Genomic DNA, 26885 nt, shown 5'->3' on the forward strand with positions numbered 1-26885 from the left:
TTAGAGATATAAAAAAAATACACCTTTGTATAACATGTGTGTTCTGTGTGTCAGACTGTGTGAGCCTGGCCTACCAGCGGGTCCAGAAGGTGGAGTGCGCATCTCCCCGACCGGTACTCATCCTTGGGCCACTCACTGACCCGGTCAAGGACATGCTGGTCAAAGAGTCTCCTGGGAAGTTCTGCAGATGTGTACTGGGTGAGATCAACTCATCCAGATATTTGTCAGCCGTACAAAGCAGCAGTTTAACTTGCTGCGGTGGTTTACATTTTGAAAGCTTGTGACACAAAAGCCATACTACTCTACAAGAGGGATCTACGGCAATGCTCACTCAAACATCAAATATCAGTTTGCACTGTAGAAGTAATCAACATCATCGCAAACACCGTGTTCAAGGCACTCGTATCACAAGCTTTGTTTGAGTGCCTCCGCCTTGTTTGTTCTGAGCTTGTTCAAACAGTGGTTGTGTACTGTAAGTGCACAGCAGGCATTGTTAGGGATGTTTTAGCATGAATTTGACCCTTTGAATCTGACCTGAGTCTTTAAAACGCACATTCCCCACAATGCCCATAGATGGGATATAAAATAATATATGCATTATTGGCATTAGCACCTCCACTTCAAAGATGCTGTTGTTTGAGAATATTATCTTTGGTTCATGTTAGTCCTATGGATAAGGATATCGTTTAAAGGTGCTATTTGCACCATTTTTAAACATCAATATATCAGTGTCAATCTAATTGTGATATCCAGGTGTAATTACTATAAACAAATGAGATTATGGTTGAGACAATTGGTAGCCTCTGCCTCATGGCAATGTTTCTCAAAATGAACACATTTCCCATAAACCCTATCCCATAACCATATGCTTTACTGAAGAGAATAAACATGTTGGAAGTGTTTTTTTCCCCCATATGCCTTTCTGTCATTACAACATCTGCCATGGTGAGAAATCTGTTTGTGTTGGGAGAACAGCAGTCCTTTTCCGGTTTTGTGGCAATGCTAGTGCTAGATTTTAGCTATGTGTCCGTAACCATTGTCTATGGTCATTGGATGCAAGACAAATTTCCATGCAAAGGGACAATAAACTTATCTTATCTTATCTTATCTTATCTTATCTTATCTTATCTTATCTTATATTTGTTTATAGTAATCCTACTAATGTCTCAAAATTAATGTGATAACTTATTGATGTTAAAATGCTACACATAGCACATTTTTTAATGTAAACAACTTCTTGCAACTAAAAGGCAATCGGAGCGCGCAAGCCGCCGCCAACAGTGAACAGCTTGCTGTTACACCCAAAGACATCATTCCTACCGCTTACATTTTACGTTAAATTGATTTCTTGATCCTGCAAACGTACACGTGGGATTTGGAACCAAGTCTCTATATCCATTCATTTCATAGTTATGGCTAGAAAACTATATATAATTGTCTAATGGCGGAAATCCCAGATCTGGATCACCATCAAACTCGAATCAGTTGTTCTTTGGCCCAAGGCCGATCTACCCACCAAATTTCATGGAAATTCCTCAAGTTTTTGAGAGATCCTGCTGGCACAGACAGAAACGGGGATGAAAACATAACCTCCTTGGCAGTGGTAATAATGTAAAACATTATTATTCATTCCCCACAGATTTGCACCTAAATTCTTATTAATGGGTTGTGATTATTTTAAAAGATAAAAAAATGAAATGGCTCAAGAAATAGGAGGGTGTCAGATTTACCTTTCATTTGCCTCATATGCTTACTTTACACCATAACTTTAAGGAATACCTATACTTTGACTCTTTTAACTGGGAAGAAAAAGTCGTATAGCACTTTCATTACTCGTATATTTTCTGTCATGTCCTCAGAGGTGATGAAGGCGTCTCAGCAAGCCATCGAGCGCGGCGTCAAAGACTGCCTCTTCATCGACTACAAGCGCAGGAGCGGACACTTTGATGTGACCACTGTTGCTTCCATAAAGGAAATAACAGAAAAGGTACTCGTCTGTTTCAGGTCTTTCTCATCAGATTTTATCAGGCAAGATTAAGTGGCTTGTATTTGTCTCTTTATCTATGCGCTTGCTCAAGATAAGGTGTTGCTGTCGGAGAGATTTAATCTTAGCTGTCGGTGCATGAAAAGCAGGATTCCTTCTTGTACCAGCAAATGTTAATAATCCTCATCAAGCCTTTGTGGATATTATAAGCGCACAGTCCTTTGCATTAGCCAGTGGCCATAGACTTGATACGTTATGACTTGTTGCCTCTTTTTTTTTTTTTTTTGGAAACAGGACTGTCACTGTTTGCTTGACATTGCCCCACATGCCATTGAAAGGCTCCACAGCGTTCACATCTATCCAATTGTTGTCTTCATCCGCTACAAAAATGCCAAGCAAATCAAGTAAGTAACACCCTGACTTTTGTAGCATAAAGGCCAATATTCGCCCTCAATGTTTGTTTCTTTGAGCGACCACACACACACACACACACACACACACACACACACACACACACACACACACACACACACACACACACACAGAGCTGTGCAGAATGCTTGGCTGGTGGAGTCCAGAGTGTTGTGCCAATGCCTGGAGTATGGTGAGGGCAACAAATGCCGTTTCTGGGGATGTCCTGGTACAGTGGCATCCCCGCCCACTCTGTGTGTGTGTGTGTGTGTGTGTGTGTGTGTGTGTGTGTGATGGAGCAGGATAAGCCTTCACGCTCTCCAGCCTACCATGAGCCCTTTGGTGCGTCTGTCAAAGCACCCCACTCCACCACACACGCTTGCATAATCCCAAACAGCTGGTGAAACATGCTCACATTTTTTTGCAACAACTATTTTTTTCCTTTTTAATGTAAGGGCATTCAGTGTAAGTGTTGAAATGTCATATCTCTTCTTATATTTCTTCCTAAGACCGTCACTGGCAAAATAACGGTTTCATCCACCGGCTACAGCAGCTAGTGGATTCAGAATTTCATCAGTTACTTTTGTTATAGTCATCATTAATATAATAGAAGCTCTGAATGGTCAGAACCTTACTAGTCACATCCAGAGTTGACCAGCGTTTGGCTGATAACTGGTGGCTGGTGTTGGTTTCATATCTCGATGCCACCTGAAATTTATGGACCTGATACCTGGACAGTTCAGTCACTACCTCCGTTTTTACACAGGGAGCAGAAAGATCCGGTGTATCTGCGGGACAAAGTATCTCAAAAACATTCCAAGGAGCAGTTTGAAAGTGCACAGAAGATAGAGCAAGAGTACAGCAAATTCTTCACAGGTTCGTATGAAAAAAAAAAAAAGCCACATGCCATACTGTGCCTTACAGTATGCAAGTGTTTGGATGTTTAAGACCAATTGTTCGTATCTGTCTATCAACATTTTCTTTGCATTGTGATAAACCTTACTTTTTTAAAACAAGTCATTTTTCCTTGCAGGTATTGTCCAGGGTGGCACCCTCCCCTACATTTGCACTCAGATCATGACTATAGTTGATCAAGAACAAAGTAAAGTCCTGTGGACTCCACTCGGCTGCCCCTAGAGGAGACCGGCTGCTACTACAGCAAGCTGCGGCTTTCATCTCCAACCCCCAACACTAATTAACCCTTCCACACTATACCAATAGGTACACTACAGTGAGCTAGTTATGTAAATTATTGATATTTTTTTTATTTTTGTCTTTGTTATGTTGATTTGTAATCGGAGCCTCCTTCTATTCTGATGTATTCCGGAGCAGGTTAGTAGCACTGGATCTTGACTTTAAAGTTCATTCAGTCTTCCCTAAGGGTTTCTGGTGGTGTTTTCGTAATGCTGCATTGTAAGCATCTGTTTACAGTTTAAAGATGAGTTTGAGTATTGGTGTTCAGTGTTTGCTTGAATGCCCACCCCCGCCCACCCCTACCCATCCCTGTGTACACAACCTCAACACTAATGAAGTTCAAACCCCTGATCCAGAACCTGTGTACCAAATAACATTTGTGGTTTCACTACAGTTATACACCCATTTGATGACGACTGACAACTAATAGTGTATGTGTGAGAGTATGTCTGTGTGTGTGTGTGTGTGTGTGTGTGTGTGTGTGAGAGAGAGGGAGAGGGAGAGAGAGAAAGCAATGTCAAGACTGTTGTCAAAATTGTAAAGACAATTTTAGTTGGATTAAATCATGGTTATTATTGGCATGAATTTGATGCTATAGAAATGGAATGCCAAGATCAGACATCACATTCCTCGTTGCGTTTTATCCAAAGGTGCAAAGGCACCGACCCTCTGAAGTATGTAGCTGTGGTCTTACTGAACCTGATTGCCAACAGTGATGGCCATGAAAAACTCAAACATATTGATGTTTGTTCTATGCATTGTGTTTCTATAGTAGCTGGGTGTATGGACAGTTTACGGGCCTTTCGGAAGTGCCTTTGGAGAAGAAGCCTGATCTGAAACCAGCCCCTGGTCACTTAGCCAAGATAGTCAAGAGGGTTTGCGAAGGTTTATCTTCAAGATCAAATGCGTCTTTTAACCTGTCTAGTACTGGATCGATAGGGGCTGTTTTGGGACCAGCACAGTGCAGAGCGTGCGACAATGGTGATTTTTTTTTTTGAGGGCAGGCCGAAGTGGCGGCCAACGGGTTAACTCCTCAGAATGCACTCCAGGGCTAGACAGACCACTGTGTAACTATCATACTATCTCTTTGTCACATATTTAAAGACAATATAGAGTATAACAAATACAGTATGCAGATACATCTGAAAACCTATATATATTACATGTATTTTCACTAGGTCATAGGCCTAGGAACGTTCGCCGGTCAAGTCATGTCTTAGCAGGTATTAGCATGTTTTTGTTTGTTTTTTTGATTTATTTTTGTTTGTTTTTTTTGGTTCGTGGTTGGTTGTCAGTCACTTATCAATGTACTCATAAAAAGAGACACTATGGAGCAAATTTGCAGGGTAATATCTTAAAGGATTTTCCTAGGATCCATTTAAATGTTAGTGACTTTTCATTGTTATTTAATTGTTTTATATTCAAGAGGCAAAAAATATTGACAAAAATATTCTGCCCTTCCTTGAACCATATCCTGTATCTTATTGTGCCAAAATCCACTAAGGCAACTTTATCCTTTTATTTCTGTTTTGCACTTGTTTATCTGTGAACCTTAAACATGTAACTGTTCCTAGGTTTCCAGTAGACTATGAATAGGTACTATAATTTCTACTGTAACTAATTCACAGTTTTATGTATCACATCAGTTCCTTACATTTCATTTATGGCCTTTTATTCTTAATTAGAAAAAAGGATTGCTCCTTATTTGAATTATTATTGAAAAAGGGATCTATTCTTGCACAGTTTTTCAAAGGAAAATCGGTCCACAAGTTTGACTATTGGGCTAAAAAAAATAGGCATAAAGCAAATTGTAATGTCACTATTTTTCTGAGTAGATAGCATATGTTATAGAGTGAGAGGGATACAACATGAAATGGTTGTATTTTTAGGAAGAAAGACTAGATGCCAGGTACTGATTGAACTTTTCTTTTATTAAAAAGAATGTGATTTGTATGTTATGAGACATTAACATGAGAATAAAACTCATTTTCTGTATCACAACATGGACTCTGAGTCTAATTTTTTCTTAGTCAGTGCATGGGTAATATTGCGCACTGCTGTCATGACTAGACAAATGTAATATTTGAATTTAAGTTGATTTTCCCCCAGAACATACTATTCTCTCCTTCTTGGGATTATTTTTCCCAGTTCTGTTATGGCAACACCTAGTAGGAATATATAAAAAAAAATAGTCTGTCTCTGCATCAGTGAGATGTTGTACACCTTCTTGGCACCATAAATGGACATCTTTTCAACATATTGCTCTGCCTTTTAGTTCTACCTCATTATAATTCTTTTGGTTGAGTTTTAAAGACAAGAGGGTGAATTAAGCTGATGGGGAAACTTTTCTATTAATAATTTCTTGCTGGGGGAAAAAAACGGTGTCCTTCAGTGATGTACTATGATGAAAGGGAATCCTTTTTGCTGAAAGCAGCAGGAGGAAAAACGTGGCAGATGAAATGGCCATCAATTTCTGTGAGCCGAGATAAGTCGGTCCGACAATATCTGCCAGGATCTCAGAGAGAGAGAAAGAGATAAAGTCAGCGTTGAACAAGCAGCTACATTCTTCGCCTTGTATGCACCTTCAAAGACACTTTGGTGAGGCTGGATATCTGTTCTTCAGCAGCACAACACTCACACATCAAATAGTGCAGCTTGACATTGACAATTCGATCTGTAGCCTACTGTCCATCAAAACCAATGAGCTTCTTCCTGGTCAAGAAAGCTATGGATTTGCTTTACTATCATGAAAATATAATTAGTATACAATGGTCGGATATGAGTCGTTTATGATTTCTGAACCAGGAGACTAGATTTGGTCTCATGCTAAACAGAAACAACACCATGAGAAAAATTAACATCACTGCAGCATGCTGTAGCCTATGAGTTGTTTTCCATCCAGTTGGGCAGCCCCCAGCAACACCACAGCTTACTGGTTGATTGGGCGCTCAGAGCTTGAGGTCACTTCCCCCTAGCTCTGCAGCCAGGGTCACATGGTCCTCTGGCCAATGATGTCACACAGGAGATGACTGCCCTCCAGCCGACTGTCCCGTTCACTGGGGCGAGAGAGAGCACCCAGTGTCCCCAAAACAGGCCTGCAACCCAGGCCTTATGGTGATGAGAACATTCTCCATGTGAAATAACCACCAAATGTTCTCAGTGCTACTGCGAAGTGTCTGGGAATGTTGTTTGAGGTTTTTTCGTGACTAAACACTCTGCGCTGCATCCGATATAGGTGCCGTTCTGCTATGCCGTGGCCCAATTCCTTCTGTCCTCCAAGTCCCCTCCTGCCTGTTTTAGAAAGGGGGGGAAGGCCTAGGGTCGGCGGCCCTCCTGCTGCGGTGTCTGTTTCAAGACAGCTGCTGACAGCTCATCTGAACTTGAGAAGTCTCACGTCTGACAGCCAGAGATCTTTGTAGTCCACGCTGGCCAGCCGCAGCCTTTCTCAGCTTAAGTCAAATCTCATCATAGTGAGCGGCATGTTTCTCTTCTGCCTATTTTATTTATTTATTTTTTCCCTCTCTCTCTGTTTGATGGGATGAATTTGCCCCGGTCGGCCTTCCGTTGGTCCTCCAGCATGTTAACTCTAGCATCTCCAAATGTCCTGCGGGATTACCACCTGACTGCTCTCATGTTAATCTCCTCATCTGTCAGCACTGAGAGCCTCCGGCAAAGTTCCACTGGCCCACAGGAGCCACTTGCCCAACAGCTGGCCTTTCATGGAGGATGATCAATCCCAGATCCCTCTGCCTTAGCCAGCAATAAACACCCACATGATTTATTATGACAAACAGTATATGCAGCATGTGCTTATGCTTCCGCTCCCTGTGACCTCTTTGAGAGGCTTATTGTTGCTTTGGGATTTGAGTCTCACCTGACTAGTATATAGGATGATAAGATTTATTGCCCTATTGTTATCCTTTCTTGTACAATGTAGATTTATCAGAAAATACTTGCTGCATTGATCCATTATATGGAGTAGTCATTATTGGACTGAGAACGGTGGGTTTATGTCAGTGAAACTGTCCCACGTGTCATTTATGCCTTATTCTTGCTGACAAGAACATCATTTAATTTACAGAAATTAACATTCATGAGACATTTTGTGATTACCTGGTGTTGGAAATGTTGGATTTTTTATTTTCCACTCAGTGTCACCTGTATTTGAACTAGCATCTTCATTAAAAACCTTCATAATATTTGAAATAACTGACAGAATGCCCTCCCAGTGTGTTGGTGCTTGACGTTTGGAGGCATAATACCGTCATCATTTGCCTTTAATCTGACAGTTCCTCATTTTACCAGCAGGAGGACAACTGCAGAGCTGCTGTCCAGGGTCCGTCCCAGCAGCTCTTTGGCTGCATCAAACACTCTCATGCTGTTCAGTGGCACCACAATGCATAAATCCACCTTTACAATGTATATAGCAATAGGTCTATGCTATCAAACTGAGACTAATGTACAATTGTTACACTGGTAGAATGCCATAGTAAACAATCTTAATAAATTTGTTAGTTTTGACTGTTATGTTGTTACTGGATGGTAAAAGAATAAAAGGTTGCAAATATTTGAAGCCATGCTGCCTCAAAGGTTGTTTTTGTTCTAGCTCATATTCTGTTCAGTATATCAACCAACAGATAGTAATGTTGGCTTGCAACACCTCCATTTTATGTGAAGTCAAAATGCTTGCATAGACATTCATGACTCTAAAGTGGTATATTTTGCAGATTGCCTTGTCCTCAGCATTTTACAGCCTGCCCCCCAGGTTGAAGATTCTGTTATGGCAGCTATTTCCATAGAAGCAATAATATTCCCTGAATAATAAATCATCATCTTAGAACTCACATACATAATTTATCTTCTTCAGACCTTACTTAAAGTGTATGTATGTTTACTTTTCAAATTACTTTTCTTGTGTCATAACCCCACATTCCATGGAAATCGTGCTGGGGGACTGGGACATTTATTGAATAATATCTGTGTGTGTGAATGTTAGTGTCATATCTGTAAAGGTAAAGGGGCTCAGAAAACACTGCAGTGCAGCCATTGCCTTATGTTCAGATATTGTTGATTTAAATAATACACTACTGTCATGGAGAATGCAGATGGGATAGGAACCATAAAGGGAAAAACTCTTGCACATTCACTCCAAGTGGAGCATTCAAAAGAACTGAAGAGATTATTGACACTTTATTGCAGCACAACCTCCAAGAAGTCTGGAGCCTGGTGACACAGGTGGCTGTGTGCACCTGCCTGTTCTGCTGCTCTGGGGTCAGTGGTTATTCAGGGCCTCGAGCCAGCTGTTTCCTCATATACTTTCGTCTGGCTGGCTACTCGAGGGCATCCATATCCAGCCATAAACTACTGCTAGTCATGCCTGACCATCATCACCAATCCACACCTGTTTTTGACCTAATATGTGAGCTAAAAGTGTAAGCCTATACAGTAATTGACAGGGCGTGGATATGTGAGGACATTAATCACAGGTGCTTTCAGGAGGAGTCCTTCAAGTGAAGGTGATCCATCATTCAATCACACAGCATCAGGGAAGGACACTCATAGTAACTGTGTGTGTGTGTGTGTGTGTGTGTGTGTGTTCCTCAAATTCACCTATCAAGTTTATTTCTCAAAATGAAAATAGGGACGCCTGCGTCCGCCATGGGTGAAGAGCCACAGACTCAGTAATTGAAAAAAAAAAAAAAAGACCAAGCACTAAATCAGTACAATATTGCCATAATATCCCTACAGAGACGTACAGTGTGTCTGTGTTAGTCAGTTAATAGTAACCTTACTTTATGGTATCTTTCATCTCCTCTGGTATCACTATAATAGTCCTCTGGGGACTCAACATTTTGCTGTGATATTTATTCATCCTAGTATCCTCATAAAATTTATTACACGATCAATGGAGTTCTTTTAAAAGCAAAGCCTATTCGTGTTTTTGCGACGTGCGTCATTTGGCGTACAAAAGAGACGCAAAGGCGCAACTACCTCTTATACACCCAAGCAGCCGGTTGGCACTTGGAATAAACATCGTCGCGGTATTACTGCCCCTCTGTCCATCTTTATTATTAGAGCTTGGCTCCGCCCCCCTACCTGTAAATCTCCCGGCTCTCCTCTGGAGCGGATCTGACAGGCGCTCTCAGCTGGCCGCTCCGTGCCAGGGCTGCAGGGGACCGAATGGAGACAGCGACGTTCACCCGAGCGCTCGTCCTTTTACGCAGAATTGGAAACGAAAACGCCCGCAAGATTATGTAGGCTTCAGCGTTGCGGTGACCATTAACCATTGACAGACTTGAATTACATCTATATATTTTGTTGTTTTGTTGCAAACCTTTCAGGCTATCGATTAGATTGACGCCGAAGGAAAGTGAAATCGATTCGCCGCCCGTTAATCGACAGGATCCCTGGATGGAAGACGGCTAGAGAGGTCGGCTCGCCGAGAACAGGCAACAACCTATATTTCACTGTCGTTGTGTTTATCATAATCCGACATAACATTGGCAGCCTCGACGGCTGCAAACGACACCGTCTTTACCATGGCATTTGGCCTGAAAGACTCGGAAAACCCCTCAAAATGAGAAGCGCTCAAGATTCGTCATTATTGCGGATTTAAATGCCTCTCTCCAAGGGCCACCGACCCGTTATTGTGGACAGGTTCGCGTGTGCGGTGTTTCACACTGTCACAGAAAACAATTCATAGGCTACTGAAATACAGAAAGAGACTCCATCGGGTGGGTGAAAATAATCTACAGCAAAGAAGGGGATTTTTTTCAAGCAATATGGCTGGTGAGTGGGGCTGGGGACGCTGGCACAGGCTCTCCAAGGCTCCTAAATGCTAGCTGAGGCAGATGGCACCGTTCCCCATGGAAGCGGCAGCTCTATGAGGACAAATAATATCAATACTAATATAAATCCGGACTCCTCGATCTTTATATCCAAGATGGAAGACGTGGTCATCCCGTTCTCGTCTGAGGTGCCCTGCGACAATAATGGACAGCGCATGTGGTGGGCATTCCTCGCCTCCTCCATGGTGACGTTTTTCGGGGGTCTCTTCATCATCCTGCTGTGGAGGACCCTCAAATATCTCTGGACTGTTTGCTGCCACTGCAACATCAAAACCAAGGTACAGTAATCACGGTGTCAACAATCATTTGAGCTGACATTTGGATGCAAAATAATGTCTTTGAATCTTTGATATCGTCACGACTGCACTGTAGGGGGCTGCTTTGCACACCAGTCACTTTGCACATAGAAACACTCGCATTTCCCTATGTCACACTGGCCTGAGCCCACTGCCTGTTGCCCTGTAATGGCCTGTATTGTGAAAGTGACATATTGACAGTATGCTGCTTGTTTCAGGTGTTCTATCATCCATCTGCAAAATCAGTTCATCCTTTGAGCCCATACGGAAAATAGATGCTCATTGCAGTAGCCTATAATTTATGCATCCCTTGGACATGATTGTTATTGTCATTTGGATGTGTTTGCCAGCTCCCACTCTTGTATGAAGGGGGTGGTGTTGCATGATGGGTATGGGGAGGATGAGATGAGAGAGAATCCTTCATTCTTTTGCTTCTACACCCATCAAAACACCCTCATACTGTGCCAGCCCTTAACTTCTTGGGTGAATGGAAATATTAAAGGGGACCATGCACTAGTATGATGTAACCAAGGATGTGATCTTACACATTCCAATGCTGAGACCTAATGAAGTCCATTGGGACATGTCATGCAGACCTAATGACATCAAAAATTACCTCCCTTTCACAGTATGCAACATCTCTGCAATGTTAAGTCCCTGGATATGCTATTTCTTCTTCATCTCACAGCTTAAGCTATTCTTGATTTTATTTTTGTTGCAATCAGTGGTCGCAGAAATGTGTTTTTGTTGCACGTCATACATTAAATCACTTTGCAGAATGGTGAAGGCAACCTGTCTGCAGTACTAATCTAGAAATAGGATAAAAGGATGACTGCTCATTACTTTGCTTGGGGTGGCCCACATTGAAGATGAGTCATGGCTGATTCACATGTGTATGAAAGCCTGCTTCACAAGTGACTCACACACTTCTACATGGCACATGTGGTCCCCTGGTTGAGCGGAACGGGAGATAAAGGTAAAATTGCTCAAGGTGTGCAGAACATTGCATATTTTCTTTGATATTGTGTGCTTCCAATGAGAAGATATTTTGATACTCATGTTAATCCAGTGCAATTTAATTGTTATCTTAAGTGTTTGGAATGAAAACGGTTTGAAAAGATGGATGATGATGATGATAATACTTTATTGTCAGATCCAGTCTGAAATTTTTCTTGCATCACAGCAGCTCCATTTGCAACATCAAAGAAAAGACAAAAATTAAGACAGGACACAAAGATACATACATTCAGCATATCATTACAATCACAAAAGACAATATTCAAGGCCCTTCAACGTACATTTGATCTGGGATTAAGCTCTATATTTAATTTTAGGATTGACTGGTGTACAAAAGAGTGCTTCAGTCTAACCCTATTAAATCGTGGAACCCCATATCTCCGATTTGATGGTAACAATTTGTATTCACTGTTCAGGACGTGGTTGGGGTCAGAGACGATGCTGTTGGCCAGCCTTAATATGTTATTACAGTAGGCTGATTCATAGAGTTTCTCAAGTGATTGGCCTACGATCTTTGAGCAGATTTTTATTTGGTGGAGCAGTTTTGACTTTAAAGTACCTTGTATTATTACAATACTGTAGAACACTCATAATCACACAAGTAAAAAACAAAAGAAGAATTTGTCTACTCGCCCCAAAAGAGCTAAGGCGGCGGAGAAACCAAATTCTTTGTTTTGTCCTTTTGCAGACAGTTTCAATGTGGTCTTTCCAAGATAACAGATGGTCTATCATTACACCCAAGTATTTATATGAAAATACCTGATTGATTTTTTCATTATGGATAAGAATAGAAACTTGAGAGTCAGATGGTGAGCCAAATACAGTCTCTTCCGTTTTCTTTGTGTTAATCTCAAGAGCATTATTATCACTCCACTCAACTCGCCTGAGTTACTTAACAGAGATATTAGAACTGTATCATCAGAATACTTTGAAATATATTGATTTGGTGTATCTGTACGGCAATCGTCGGTATAAAAAGTGAAAAGCATGGCTGAACTCACACAACCCTGGGGGGCCCCAACATTGGTCGTGATGGCAGATGAAAGGGTTTTGTTCACCTTTACAATCTGTACTCTGTTAGTGAGAAAAGAGGCATACCAATGAATCAAATAGGTATTCAGTTCCGGCCGGACCATTTTTGACACCAAAATGTCTGCAAGTATTGTGTTGAAAGCCGACGAAAAGCAGGTATCGTAGGTAGCAGGTATAGTAGTTTTAAGTATTTCGGTGCACTTAACAGAATTATCTAGTGATTCAAATCTGGTAAAGAAACTATTTAGGTCATTAGAAAAACAAAATTCATTGTCTGTCACAATAGGTTTAGTTAGAGATGACATTCCTGTCATAGTTTTCATGGTATCCCACACCTTTTTGGGGTTACTGGCTTTAAAGACATCTTCCAAAAACTGTCTGTGCCAATTTTGCTTCCCTCAATCTGATTTTCAGCATAAAGAGAATTGAGAGAAAGAGAGAGGGAAGGAATGAGGGAGAAAGAGTGATAGAGAGGAAGAGGGAGGGGAAGTTTCATGTCCCTCTTGCTGCTCCTCTGCGAAGTCCTTTGGGTGGCCCAGGCCCTTTTGTGCCCATTTCTGCTTGGTATCATGACAGGTGTGTCACAAGGGACGAGGCAAGCATCTTAAACTGACAGTCACCACAGAAAATAGCCTACACTGCTTTGCCAGACTGTGTCTCGTAAGATGTGAAACTGAGTATTATCATTATTTTTTGTTTGTTTTGTTTTTGGTGCATCTTTACCATACTCCCACTTGTTAATTGTTAAGTGTTAAAGCTGAATGCTACCTCAAACACACACACACACACACACACACATACACACACGCCCATATCTCTTGTGTAGAATCAAGCTGTGATGCATGTAGACTTGGACCGCAACATGGTTTAAACTACATTGGCCATCTCATGTTGAGGTGTCCTTACTTCATTACCTTTTAATTACTCCATGGACAGTTTGTCCAGCCAGCCAGGCGCCGTGTGTTTTAACTCTGGGCTCCCAGGCGCCCAGAGTTAAAACACAATCAGGCATTGGGAATCCAAATTATTTTCTAGTCTGTATGTAATCACATGTTCAAGTCCATCAAAAACGGACCTCATTTAGACTGAGAGATAATTCTATCCAATATTCTATTTAGGCTATTACTTGGTTGTCAGCCTACTGTCATTTCCTTATGCCCATGCATCCCATTATCAGAAATGGCACCAAACCATATATCATCCCTCATACTTCACAGTGTCTTGCGAGGAACCTGATGAAAATAAATCCCGCAAATATAATGAGGCATCCATCTTGTGACTGCTGGTGGGTATCTGGTTGTGTCTCATTTCCTCTAAATGAGGAGGAATGGTGATATGAAGGCGTCTTACTGTTGGTGCTCCCTCTCTGTGTTGTGTTGCTGTGGGGGCAAGGCAGAGTCCCTTTAGGTGACATTGGTAGGGACTTGACGCTTGGCTGCAGAGGGAAAAGGCTTGTTAGGAGTATTAAGAAAGGAAACTGGATCTGTGTTCAGCTGACTGGTGAGGCCGGCTCAGTTGGCATGTGTTAGAAACAGGATGCATAACTGGCACGAGTGGTGGTGGTGGTGGGGGGGGGGGTTCCGTGGCAATACTAGGAACCTGGAATCACTGGCAAGTAAATGGAGGTGGAAACTCTGAGAGAGACTCAGGAGGAAGTGGAAACTAGACGGGGGGTCAGGGGGTGATGAGGGTTTTAAGAGGGGGTGTTGCATTGCATAGTATCCTCCTCCACGCTCTACCATTGACACATAGCTAGCTGTGTCCCAACTCTCTCTAATGGCACTCTCCCCGTCTGCTCTCTGTCAGGATTATGACTTGGAGAGGTCATAGTTCATAGAAGTCATAGTGGAAGAAGGAAGGAGATAAGGGGATGAGGCAAAGAAGAACGAGCACCGCCACTGTACGAGAGCACTGCCATCTACACTGTTTAAAGAAAGTGTCTTAAAACATGGAATATGGTGGTGGTGACCAGTATTGTAGTGTGGATGTTCCTGCAAAAGACAAAATAAACACACTGACAGGGCAGCAGTTGTGAGACAGAAGTCCCTGGAACCTGGCATGGCATCCTTTTACTTACATCTCTCTGAAACAAGACAAGACAATCGTATGGAGGACAGCAAAACAAACCTTGTTTTATTGTTCTGGTGCCGTCTCTTGGGTGGACTGAAAAAAACCCCCAATTGATTTTTCTAACACTCTGCTAGTAATGGCAACATTTATGGCAGCGTTTATCTGCTGGGTGTTTCTGAGAACTTGAATGCCATTTTTAAGCCACATGTCAACACATTTGTAATTGGATTTACCTTAAGTCCTCCTGCAAACAGCAGTTCTCAGGCTGTCTGGGTACACTACATTTCCTGGTTTGAAAACAGACCCATCATCATTCTTCTGCAGTGCAGCTTGAGACTTCACACATTCTAAAGAAGGTGTTTTCTATGAGGGAAAGACCCGCTCAAGACAATGCTAATGCATATGCATGGCTGACAGAAATGTAAGCAGAACCACTCAGTGATTCTGAAGTGTGGGAAAGTACTGCCACGCTGCAAGGCTTGTTAGCATATAAGCCTGTTCTCTTTCCCCTCCCCATGGCCATGCAGTCTCGCTGAGTTGTAGTTCCTTGCGTTGGTTTACTGCTGAGCATGGTTATCTAATGGTCTGGTTATCTGCTGTGCGTCATGCCACCTCCAGAAGTTCTCGGATGACTCCTCTATTATGGGATGCATCAGTGAGGGCATGGGGGAGTAGTATAGAGGCTTTGCAGTTGCAACACAAATACCTTAGTAACCATGGCTGGCACCATCATGGAGGTCCATGGACTGTGACAAAATAATGGCTAATATATAACAACCACGCTAGAAAATGACAGATACCTGAAAAGGTTTGTTGTGGTGTGGGTGTAGGTCCATTCAGTAATATCAGTAAAAGTAAAAAGTCTACTAGCCTCATCCTACACCCTAATCCACGACTTGCTTGAGAAGAGTCAGCTCAGTTAACCTAAACAAACAGTTGTTTTTTGGCTTTGTTAGCCAGATAACTAGCCAGCAGCTTCTATTATGTTAGTGTGCAGATTAGATGTGTTTACAAGACAGTGATAGCTGACCACTTAAAAACAAATGGATGTTTATGAAACACAAAATTGATCAGATTTATCAGTGGCAAAAGTATTAGTTCCCAGTGAAAAACAGCAGAGAAATTAACCATGTCTGTTGCATTCTGTTGAGAAGTCGTACGTTTAGAAACACAATCAATCCAATCTGGTGGTGGATTTCCAATGGAGCAAGAAGCCACTGACACCTGTCATCATCCAGGGTTAGGAGGGAGACGGTTCAGTACCTGGGGTTGCACATCAACTACAAACTGGACTGAAGTGATAACACAGAGGCACTGTACAAGTGAGGGAAGAGTTGACTGTTCTTCTTCAGGAGCCTCAGGTATTTCAATGTATGCAACAGACTACATGGTCTATCAATCTGCTTTGGCCAGTGCACTGTTCTCTCCATTGGTTTGCTGGGGAGGCAGCAGCAAAGTGGGGGAGGCAGGCGAGACAAACTGGTGAAAAGGTTGGCTCTGTCTGTGGGTTGAGCCTGGACATCATAGAGGCAGGAGCAGAGGGCAGGATGAGGACCAAGCAGAACTCCATCCTAGACAACACCTCCCACCCCTTTCATGTTGAGCTGGTGCAGCTACGGTGCACCTTCAGCCTCCGCCTCGTCCCCCCAAGGTGCAACATGGAGCGTTTTATGTGCTTTTTTGTGCCAACAGCCATCAGACTGTACATTGCTTAAAGTCCAAACGGCCCCAGCCTCCACCAACAAGGAGGTTACTGAAACAACCACACAAACCACATAAACTATCCTGGACTACTTTGCTCTGGTCTAATCTACATGACATTTGCTTGCACTATTTCTGATTTGTACTTATGTCTGTACATTCTCTGCGCATGAGTCAGTACATATCTCTGAACACATTTTCTATATGTATGCTACTTCCATCCACAAATATGTTGTGCCAAATATGCAAATCTGCATGTATACTGCATTTTATCGACAACTATTAAGTATATATGCTGTAATCTCACATATTCTATTTTCTAATTTCGTACATTTTTTCCATTCACTTTTGGCTCTGCCTTTTGTCTCGATAATTTTTACTAATACTACTGCTGCTATTTTGGAAACCCTCTTAATGCTGTAACCCATACCTTTTCACACTTTCATTCATACATTTCTGCTTAACATATTGTAATGTTGAGACCGTCATGTTTATATAACCCTTCTTATATTTCTTCTTTGCTGTACCCTCAATTTCCCCACAGTGATCATGGTGTCATTAAAGTTTCATCGTATTTAATGAGATTTTAATGTGCTGGGTGCTGGTTCCTCTTATGGAAGGCCAGACTGTGCTCCTGTGATGTGGATAATATAGAGGTGGGGCTAGGACACATCTGGTGCTTCGGCTCTGTTTTCTCTGACCATTGTCAGTCTGTAGTCAATTATTACACGGTAAACTGAATGCTCCATTCACTTCACACTTGCTAGATTTCTCAAGGTAGGGTAAGGAAAGGTGAATCTGTTATCCTACCTGTTTTTTTTTAAAGCCCCAAGGTGAATTTCATCTTTATGATCGCCCAACTAATGATTTATAGCAGCCATAATGTATTTTACATCATTACCATACATTTTCATAATTGAAGATTGGTATTGATTTTTGTGTTCTTAGGCTTGACTTTATTTTCAGTGCAGTGAATTTAATCTTTGAGATTGCGTAAATGTCTCCTGTATTTTGCAAGACAACTCCCTTGATTTATGCCCTAATTCAGTCCTGCCTGAGTCTTTGTATTTGCGTATGTGTGTTTGTGTCTGTGTTTGTGTGTTGAGGAAAAGTGAGTCTGTGTGTGTGTGTGTGTGTTATAGCAGAGAGGGTGAATGAGGTATGCTGGGACACTCTTCAGTGCGCTTACCTTTGTGCGCGGATTGAAGTGGAGTGGATTGCGGAGGTGCCTGCGGAGAGGAACTGTTGTGAGCCAGTGTATCCCCTCGTGCTTGGCAACGGACCAGCTGCATTTCGCCAGAGCACACGCCCTGCCGTCAGCTGTCGCTCTCACTAACCTCAGCCTAACCCAGAGCAGCCCAACCCAGCCCAGCCCACTTCATCCCACACCGGCTTATTTTAAGTCCAGAACTACTAATTGGAAAAAATCTAATCCACCAAGTCCTAATGAAATTAATACAACTGAATAATAATACTTGTGATGTGATAGCATGATAAAGGCCTTTCTTGCTGTGTACATCTATATAACCTTGTATTGTTGCTTAGTTCTTGACTTTATGTCATCTCAGGAATGTATGTGTAGGCAGACTGCTATGTTCTTGTGGCCAGTGGTGGAGTTCCATGTGTCTTGTCATGTGCTGTTGACACTGGCTGGGAGTGAGCGTGCCTCGGAGCTGTCCCAGGGCAAAGCGTGACCAGTTTCCACCACCACACATGCTCCTCTCCCCCAGCCCCTCTTATCAAGATGGGAATAACTTGTCAGTCTGCCTTGCTAAACTTTTTAAGATCTAACAAAGCAACACAAGTTGCGGGGGCACAGTGAGTTGAAGCTGATAAGATTTGTCTGTGACAATGTATGTTGGAAGTTTTGCTCTTTTTCGCTCAGCTCAACCTCACACTATCTACTTTTAAGATGTAAACAGTTTGAAAAATAGATACGATACTTAGCCGAGTAGATTTAAAGTAAGCCGCTACATAGCTCCTTTTGCCCTTATGCTAAGTGTCACCGAATATAACTTTCTTTTCTCATACTCCAGGATGGAATGTGTGACTCATGAGGTATTCTTCAGTGGAGATCCACCCTTTTCTGGGTACTAATCCCTAATTCTCAGGGCCTGATTTGATGGCCATGTAGGGACAACTGTAGTGGGCCATGCTGATGTATGTTAATCCACAGACAAGGAGAGGCCATATATCAGACTGGACTATGTATATCATGAGGCAGACACAGAGGTCCAGCCCCCTGTCCCCAGCACTGTGCTCCCCTGCCGTCATGCTGTTATGTCTTCTTTGGCCTGTCACCGGACTATTAAAAGGACCTCCACTCCCCAGGAGGTATTTGGAGGTTAAGGGTTAGATGGCAAGGGTATACCTGGCTCCGAGGGGAAGAGTGCTGGACTGGCATTCCCGTCGGTGGAAATGTGTGATGGGGACTAAGCCACCTGATCCCGGCCTAGCCAAACTGGCAGCGGAAAACCATTTGCATATGGATCCCCTGGTGGAGACGGGCTAGGCTAAGCTGGCATGGGAGGCCTGCAGGAGGGAGATAGCTAGCTAGCGCCTGGGCTAGCCAGTGGGATCACGGCTTACGGTTTCTAGTCCACCAGCTATCTTCCTCAGCTGTTGTTGTCCTTAAACAGCTTAACATCAGAGGAAGGGTGTGTGTGCGTGTGTGTGGGTGGGGTGCTCTCCCTATAGCCAGGCCACAGAAATGAAATTTAATGCTATTTTTATGTTGAGGTTTCACCAAGTAGGGAGAGGGGTTTAGCTTTCATTACTTTGAAAATGTATCAATATTTGCACATGGACTTGGTCTCTGAGTATTTGAACAGGTATTTAAATTGTAGTTTAAGAGGGAGAGCAAAATGTATTTTCATCTATTTTGGTGTTATCCACATTGTTAGTGACATGCCAATGGCGGGGTACTGATACAGCTCTAAATAACAGAATGGGAAAGATGGACCTTTCTTTGTCTGTTGGAGCTTATGATATAAGCCCTGTTTTCATGCTCACTGATGTTTCTCATGCAAATCTGCTTGTGTACTTGGGGTGACAGAAAAATAGAAGTAAGAGGCATTCTTGTCTGAATGTGTCATAACAGAGATTCAATTGTGTGTTGCACATAGAGTGTATATGCACATACAGTGTCTATCTATAGCTTTACACTGCTGATGTTCTCTCCCCATTTCAGACATCAAACTCTGCATTCATATTGAACAGTGCAGAGTGCTATTTTCAGCTTGTCATGATGAAGTGCTTACACCCTATAAATGCCCCAACCTTCTATGCCATTGCATGGAAACAGTGACCAGACACTGCCAGCACATGCACGGCCCTGGGACTAGTCTTTTCTGGTGCTGATTATCAGGCATAGCCAGCCATCGCCTCCTCCTCCCTCCATTCCCCGTAGCCCACCACCCACCCCCAGCAATCCGGGAAGCCAGTGGAGCGCTGATCTGTGGACATCAAAACGCGCTTAACGTCATAATTGATGCTTTGAGCTGTGTGCAATGATGCAGTGAAAAAGGGAGAGAGATTGAGAGAGAGAGAGAGAGAGAGAGAGACAGAGAGAGAGACAGATAGTGTAGAGGACACGACAGTGACCTTCAGAGATCTCAGCAGGCGGTGTTTCTGTTGCCTATTTAGAGATCAGCGCTCTCTGTTAGCAACCAACATGGCTCTGTGAGGCTGACCCTGTGGGTGAACATACAAACAGAGCCTCCATGCTTAGAGTAGGTTATAGATGCTTAAAGTGTGAGAATTGCACATGACCGCCACCATGGCCACTGCCCTCAGCAACCTGTCTCAATTAACCTCCAAGGGGGCTAGGCTAATATGCTAATTGTCATTCCCCTAGCAGGCTAACAGCAGGCTCAGGTTTCTCTCTGAGTGCCAGCAATGCACAGGCTTAGCCACCATGCTACAATGCTAAGATTGTACCCCATTTGGCAGCCTCCCAGTCAATGTGTGGTAGTTAAGTGAGCACTGGAGACTCATAAGATGGAGTGTTTTTTATGGGGAAGCACAGGTTGGACTGACAGTGAAGGACAGCGTACAAGCTGAACCCTGCTCAGCCAAAGTAAACACGCTTGCGAGACACTGATTTTACCTCTTGACTTCTTTTGACATTTTCCAAAGCGGCTGCACAGAGTGAGTAGCCCAACTGTCAATTAAAGCCTTGTTTGATGCTCGCAAAAGTGAAATCCCAGAAGGTCCTGTCTCACTCAGGTTGTGTCTGCTGCCTGACGCTGCTCTGAAAGCTGTGAAATGTATCTAGACGAGAACGAAGCGGAGCAGACCAATTTCAGAGAGTGACATGGGCTTTGTAAGGTGATGCGCATGGTGTTGAGCCCGAATGACAGCATGTGTAGACATCATGTACAGATGATGCACAGTTTGCACGGGTTCATAGCCGACGCCTCATTAAAGATGGATGATAATGCAGAGCAGCCGTGCCGCTCTCTGACAGCCTATACCATTGAGATTAGGCAACGTTTTAATTGGTCAGTAGTCTCAAGACTATTAAGTTGCTCAGCTGCCCTCCTGGGAAGCTTTTGGGCATAGATCGTTTTAATCAGCATAGATAAGTGTCTATCAGAAGAACGCCAGCCATTTTGAACATCATGGATCATCCCCTACCTTAGAGACAGATGATGCAGGTGGGAAGTTCTCAGTGTTCGACAGAGCGGTGATATGTTAATGAATCTCATAAAAAGTTGTATACTCCAGTTTATGCGCCCCATTAGAAATAATGTAAACAGTCAGTCTCAGTCAGCGTGTATTTTTCCTTTCTCTCAAGGTCCTTCCGACTGTGTTCATAATTGATAATGAGTCTAATCAATCAGAGTCGCAATCATGAGGGGTGAATTAATATTTGTAATAGCTATCTATTAGAGAGCTGCTCATAATGTCTTATTCTATGCTCTTGTGATTGTGGAGATGGACTTGCATAATGCTTGGGAGAGTACATGATGCCTGTTCGCTCATTCTTTCCCATCATGGCTGTATAGATCACAGAAATTTAGTGGCATGACTGTTATTCGAAACGTATTTACATATTTGAAAATAGATTGCAGCAGTGTGAGACTCTCAGCCTGATACTGAATGTCCCACAGATGTACACAGGATATTTGGCCTTTTTTGAAAGTAATTTGAAATACTGCTTCAGCACTGGTTATCACTACTAGCCGCTCTGTTGTTTTCTTTACCATTGTCAGTCAGAATTCACACTCTGTATGCGTTAGGGTGTGTGATGCTGTTATAGCTCTGGTGAAACTTGTGGTTCATTGATTATGCTGTTGGAGAGTGCTGGGAGTAGCAGGGACTAGTTTTAAGATTCAGACGACGTAATGCTGTCTATGGTGCTCATCTCTGATGTGGAATCCATTGGCCACGGTGGAACACAGCGCTTGTGCTGCATCTCTGTGTTTGGGCCGGATGCATAAAACATGATGGCCATAGGCTTCAGCTATTCTGCTCAAGTGGAGATTTTCAGCACCATGGAGAGCTCAGGAAGGCAGAGAGAGCTAGGCCTCCCCATCCCCCAGATGTTACGGAACAATATCACACACGCACTATAGATGGCAAAGAGTAAACTGACTCTAATAGAATAGTTTACTTCAAAAATGAGATGACCATTTAAAATTATGCCACCTTCTCTTCTAAAATGACTGTTATGGATAAACCTTTTTGTGAAGTTTTTAGGATGGAAACATCTTTATATATAAAATTATTGAAGGATGTACTTCAAGTAACAACCTCTTAAAATGGATATCTAAAATGGATATATAGCATTATAGGATTAAAATGTATGAATGAGAAGGTATATCTTTACCATGTGGATGTTAGTCATTTCATTATTATTGGCAAGTATGGCAGTAAACTTTGATCAAAGGTTTTGACTCACCACATGACTCAGACCGATCTCACTTTACAGAGGAGCTCCCGGCTCTTTAACTAACGCTCAGGGAATACACGATGAGTTGGACACATCGCTTCTGAAAAGCAGGGTTTAATTGGTTGCATTGAAACTAAGCGGGGATGTGAATTGGATACTAATATAGCAGGAAGGGAGCAATGCCGGCGTATGGCAGCGGTGTCTGAGTTAGACAATATCCCTTTCCTCAGTGAGTGTTGCAGGGACAGAGATAAGGAGTGGAGCATCTGGAGGAAGACTGACCGAACATCAAAGCAAGGTTTCTCTTCGTGCCTTGCACACTCAATATAATACTAACACTTCACAGCAGTGCTAGGCCCCTCAGGTCTTCTGAGCAGGGCCTGTGGGCTATTCCAAGGTCCAGCCTAAAACCTAAAGGTGATTGTGCCTTTGCAGTTTTAGCCCCAAGGCTAGTGTGGTGAACTCCGTACCTTGTTTTTTCAGTCAAACATTTCTTAGATTGATGTTGTTTGTGCCGCTGTGTCTTTTTGCAATTTTTTTTTCTTCACTTTTTACTGTGTATTCTGTTGAGTGTCTATATTTATTTCATAATATATCCTGTTGTGTGTCCATATTTGGTTCAGAACATGAAGTCTTTGTGACTGTAATGTCTTGAAAGGTGCTATTACAAATAAGGTTTACTGACTTACAATGTAGAGGACAAAACAATACAGCTTACTCCTTTTTATTTTCCTCATCATCCTAAATGCTGGACTATTGCTAGGGATTTGGAGCCTGACACTGGGGTCTCTATCCTGGACCTTGTTGCCTCTAAGTAGTTGAACTTTATCACTCCAAAGTTACTTGTTACTACCTACTAGTTAAAATAATGTGCGCACATTTGGTATTGAAAGATTTAAAACAGGGTTAAAAGTTAAAAGTTTCACATGATTGTCTTTGAAGTGTTTCATCATGACAGATAAAAAGGGATACATTTATCCCTAAATGATTAGTATTTTTAGATGAGGAAATACTTAGAATTGTTATAATTACAATTACACATTCTGGGGGTTGAAATAAGCCCAGACAGAACACATGTTTGAGAGGGAATCTAAATTTATCCCTCTGTCAGTAGAAAATATTTGTATGTTGGAAGCTTGTAAAGATCCTGAAATTGCATCTTAAATTAGTATAGATAATGATTAATCCAGACCCTTTGGGGCACCCTTTCTGCTTGGGCCTATATTGAATCCTTCCCATGTTTTCCTCTTAAATAACCTTGTGAGGCTTCTCATTATAGTTTACCCTGTGTGTTTCTGGTAGTTTTCTGTGGAACGCCTAAAAACTTTATTTCTCTAATTTGCACATTTGATTACAAATGTGCTGATGGGGTTTTTGGGAATCTCTTTTTCTCTCTCTCTCTCTCTCTCTGTCTCTCTGTGTTTGTGTGTTGGTCAGCACTGACGGACAGAGGGCAGGGTATATAGCTGTGGGCAGTTTTGCTGTCCTGCGCTCTGGTCTCTGGAAGGCGATGGAACGGGAGACCGCTGAGCTTAGCAGCTGCTCTGCTAAACATTGTCTCAAGTGAACATGAGCAACAGAATGTGCTGGCATGTTTTCAAAAGCCACAGGGTTTCTCTCTCTCTTTCTCTCTTTCTATCAATCTGTCATTTTTAGCTTTTTCCCTTTTTTGACTTTATATCTTTTGTTCTTTGTTTATCTGTGTTATCTTCCTGGTATTATTCTCCTTCTGTCTATATTTTCTGTCTTCTCCCATTTCCCCCCTTTCCATCTCTTCCCCTTTCTCTGCCCCCCCCATCTCTCTCTCTCTCTCTTTCTCTCTCTCTCTCTCTCTCTCTCTCTCTCTCTCTCTCTCGCTGTCTTTCTATTTTCTTTTCACATTTTAAGATAATGGTTTATTAAAGAAACATCAAAAGTCAAAGTCTCTCTCTCTCTCCCTCTCTCTCTCTCTCTTCCTCTGTCTCTCTCTCTGTTTTCCTCTCTCTTCCTCCTGTCCCAAAGCATCTTCGTCTGTCATTGTCCTTCAGGTCTCCTTTGCGGTGCCCCCCAAAGGAGCCGTGGTCTGTGAAGTCAGTAGCCAGGCCAGACTGCTCTCTGCTGGGGAGCCCTTGTTGTTCATTTGGCCCTCTACCCCCTCAAGGATCCTGGCAGAATTAAACGCAGAGGGACAGGCCAGAGATGATATCATAGATGACATGTGGAAACACGGCATTGTTAAAACACCGGAATAGACTTGCCTTCGCCAGTCAATCAGAATTAGACACCAGGATAAGGGAGGGAAGGAGGAGGAAAGGGAGGAAGGAAGGGGGAAAGAGAGAAGAAGAATGTTGGAATGTGGTCCCAGGCTGTCTGTTTCTGAGATTAATTGCCCTTTCCCTCTTTATTCCATCCTGATGCACCCTTCCCCTTTAAGGAATTGACCCCTCCTCGGGTGACCAGAAATGGAAAAATGCGTGTTGGGCATGATCACAGATGGAACCTTTCACCTGTCTTAAAAGGGGTCAGGGTCAAAGTTGACAAAGGTCACAGGAGAAATTAGCCGTCCGCGTGTTCTCAAATGACAAGTCCAGTGAACAGAACAGAAGGCGTGGTGTTTTTGAGGTGAAACCCTACCTATGCAAGCTGCGCTGCTGTTTCCTCTTCCTGCGGGACTCGCCCTAGCCGGCTAACACGGCTACTCTGTAATTACCCCGACACGCAGCCTCTGACCATCGATGCCATGCTCCCTGTCGATCAAAGCAACACATTCTTGGAGAAGGGTGTGTGTGGGTGTGAGATATACTTGGATTATGCTATTTAAAAATGCATGCTAGGCGATAAGAACAAAGACACACAAGGCGGGAAATACATCTCCTTGTTATAAATAGATAAAGAGGATCTTTCTTAGCCTTGTTCAGTCTTCCAGAGTCTAGTCATTAGGTTCATTTCCAGATTCAAGTCCTATAACACAACGAGAGAGAGCTTCTTTGTTACACTGCACTTACTTTAAATAAGAACACTTTTGCACACAGAAAAGGATCTTTAAATAATCTGTACCTTATGAATTTGTAAACATGTGATGCCTGTGCTCCATAAGGCCTTTTTTAGAGGTGGGAAATGAGTGGAGAACACTTGGAACAGCAGTGGGAAGCCAGTGGGCAGAACGGCAGTGGCTGTGATATATAGAGATTGCAATGCATAATGTGATTTACTGCTGTCTCAGGGCCAGCCTTGGCCCTGCCATTTTTATTCACACACGCACATGCGTGCACACACACACACACACACACACACACACACACACACACACACACATTCACTTACCCACATACACACACCATTAAAAGCATTAGGAGTCTGACATTTAGTTTGTGTATGCCACACAGGCGGTGGTGGCTTGCTTTTCTGTGCCACCCTGCCTCAGTCGCAGTGCGCACACATGATGTCAAGGCAGGACGGGTGACAGTTTGAGAGAAACAGGTCAGGACCTGCTGCCACAAACAACTAAACTGGAGCTCCAGAAAAGTACAGGGAGAGACAATTTAACATGATCCCACCTGTCATTACCTCAGTTTACGTGACATGATGCTACTAATGGTTAAAAAGTAGAACCCGCACACCCAAGTGTGATTTAGCATGACAACGTTTAGATCCATGATGGATCTTAAAACAAGCAAATAGTAAACATGTTGTCCCCCACCAGTGATGTAGTTCCACCCTTGGGTCAGTCAGTGATTGCTGAGTGTACTTGAAATATGAGTGAAATTGTATAAGCATTTTTGTATGGGACAATGAAAGGACAGATTGACCATATATTTCTGTTGCCTACTCTCATCAGAATTAGGCTTTGTCTACCACTGGTGAACCACCTGTTCATTCGTCCGATATATATAGGCTTCACTGTCACCTGGTATGTGACGTCACCAGTAAATAGGACAGGTGAAACTCAACTTTTTCGTCGCAGTGTATAGGCATACAGTATATAGGTATACACAGGGTAACCAGGATACTCCAAAAATACATAGAATATATAATAATTACATAGACAAATACACATAGAATAAATATACATAGAACATAAATTATGCATAAGCTATCAAAAGTACTTTTATATGTGATGTCATATCGTCATCAAAACTCATCTATTCCATACCCACATGACCTCGCCCCCTATTTGATGCTACTAATGGATATTATAGCTTCATATAGCTTCCATTTACATGCCTGTACATGTATTCATACAATGTGCTAAACGTATTTAGTGTCAGTCCTGAATGGTTGTGTCCTGGGGCTCAGGATGGTGATGGTAGTAGCTGTAGGCTTGTGGCCTTTTCCCTGTCGTAAAGCCCTGACCTAGCTTTCAACTCCTGAAAGGTCATGACCTCCCCGGTTACTAGTTCACTAGAGGAGCAATTTATTGTAACACAGTGAAAGTAATAGCCCTAACCTGGTTAGAA

General features: G+C 42.6%; 2 protein-coding genes across 5 annotated transcripts in view; both read left to right on the forward strand.

Annotated features, from left to right (window-relative positions):
• Positions 1–5584, forward strand: part of dlg5a (discs, large homolog 5a (Drosophila)) — a 41557-nt gene extending 35973 nt beyond the window's left edge. For both annotated transcript variants that reach the window (XM_071514995.1, XM_071514996.1), the window contains exons 29-33: positions 55–198; positions 1860–1987; positions 2279–2388; positions 3162–3271; positions 3429–5584. In XM_071514995.1, coding sequence (XP_071371096.1) covers positions 55–198; positions 1860–1987; positions 2279–2388; positions 3162–3271; positions 3429–3532 — 596 coding nt within the window. In that variant the 3' untranslated portion in view covers positions 3533–5584. The remainder of the gene's footprint in view (positions 1–54; positions 199–1859; positions 1988–2278; positions 2389–3161; positions 3272–3428) is intronic.
• A 4840-nt stretch (positions 5585–10424) lies between these two features.
• The window catches only part of kcnma1a (potassium large conductance calcium-activated channel, subfamily M, alpha member 1a), a 138950-nt gene continuing 122489 nt past the window's right edge, over positions 10425–26885 (forward strand). For all 3 annotated transcript variants that reach the window (XM_071514998.1, XM_071514999.1, XM_071515000.1), the window contains exon 1: positions 10425–10715. In XM_071514998.1, coding sequence (XP_071371099.1) covers positions 10425–10715 — 291 coding nt within the window. The remainder of the gene's footprint in view (positions 10716–26885) is intronic.

This window comes from Centroberyx affinis, unplaced genomic scaffold (assembly GCF_046629955.1).
Source record: "Centroberyx affinis isolate AG114_WGS23_722 - 3 ecotype Tasmania unplaced genomic scaffold, CSIRO-AGI_Caff_v1 ptg000292l_1, whole genome shotgun sequence".
Taxonomy (NCBI): Eukaryota; Metazoa; Chordata; class Actinopteri; order Beryciformes; family Berycidae; genus Centroberyx; species Centroberyx affinis.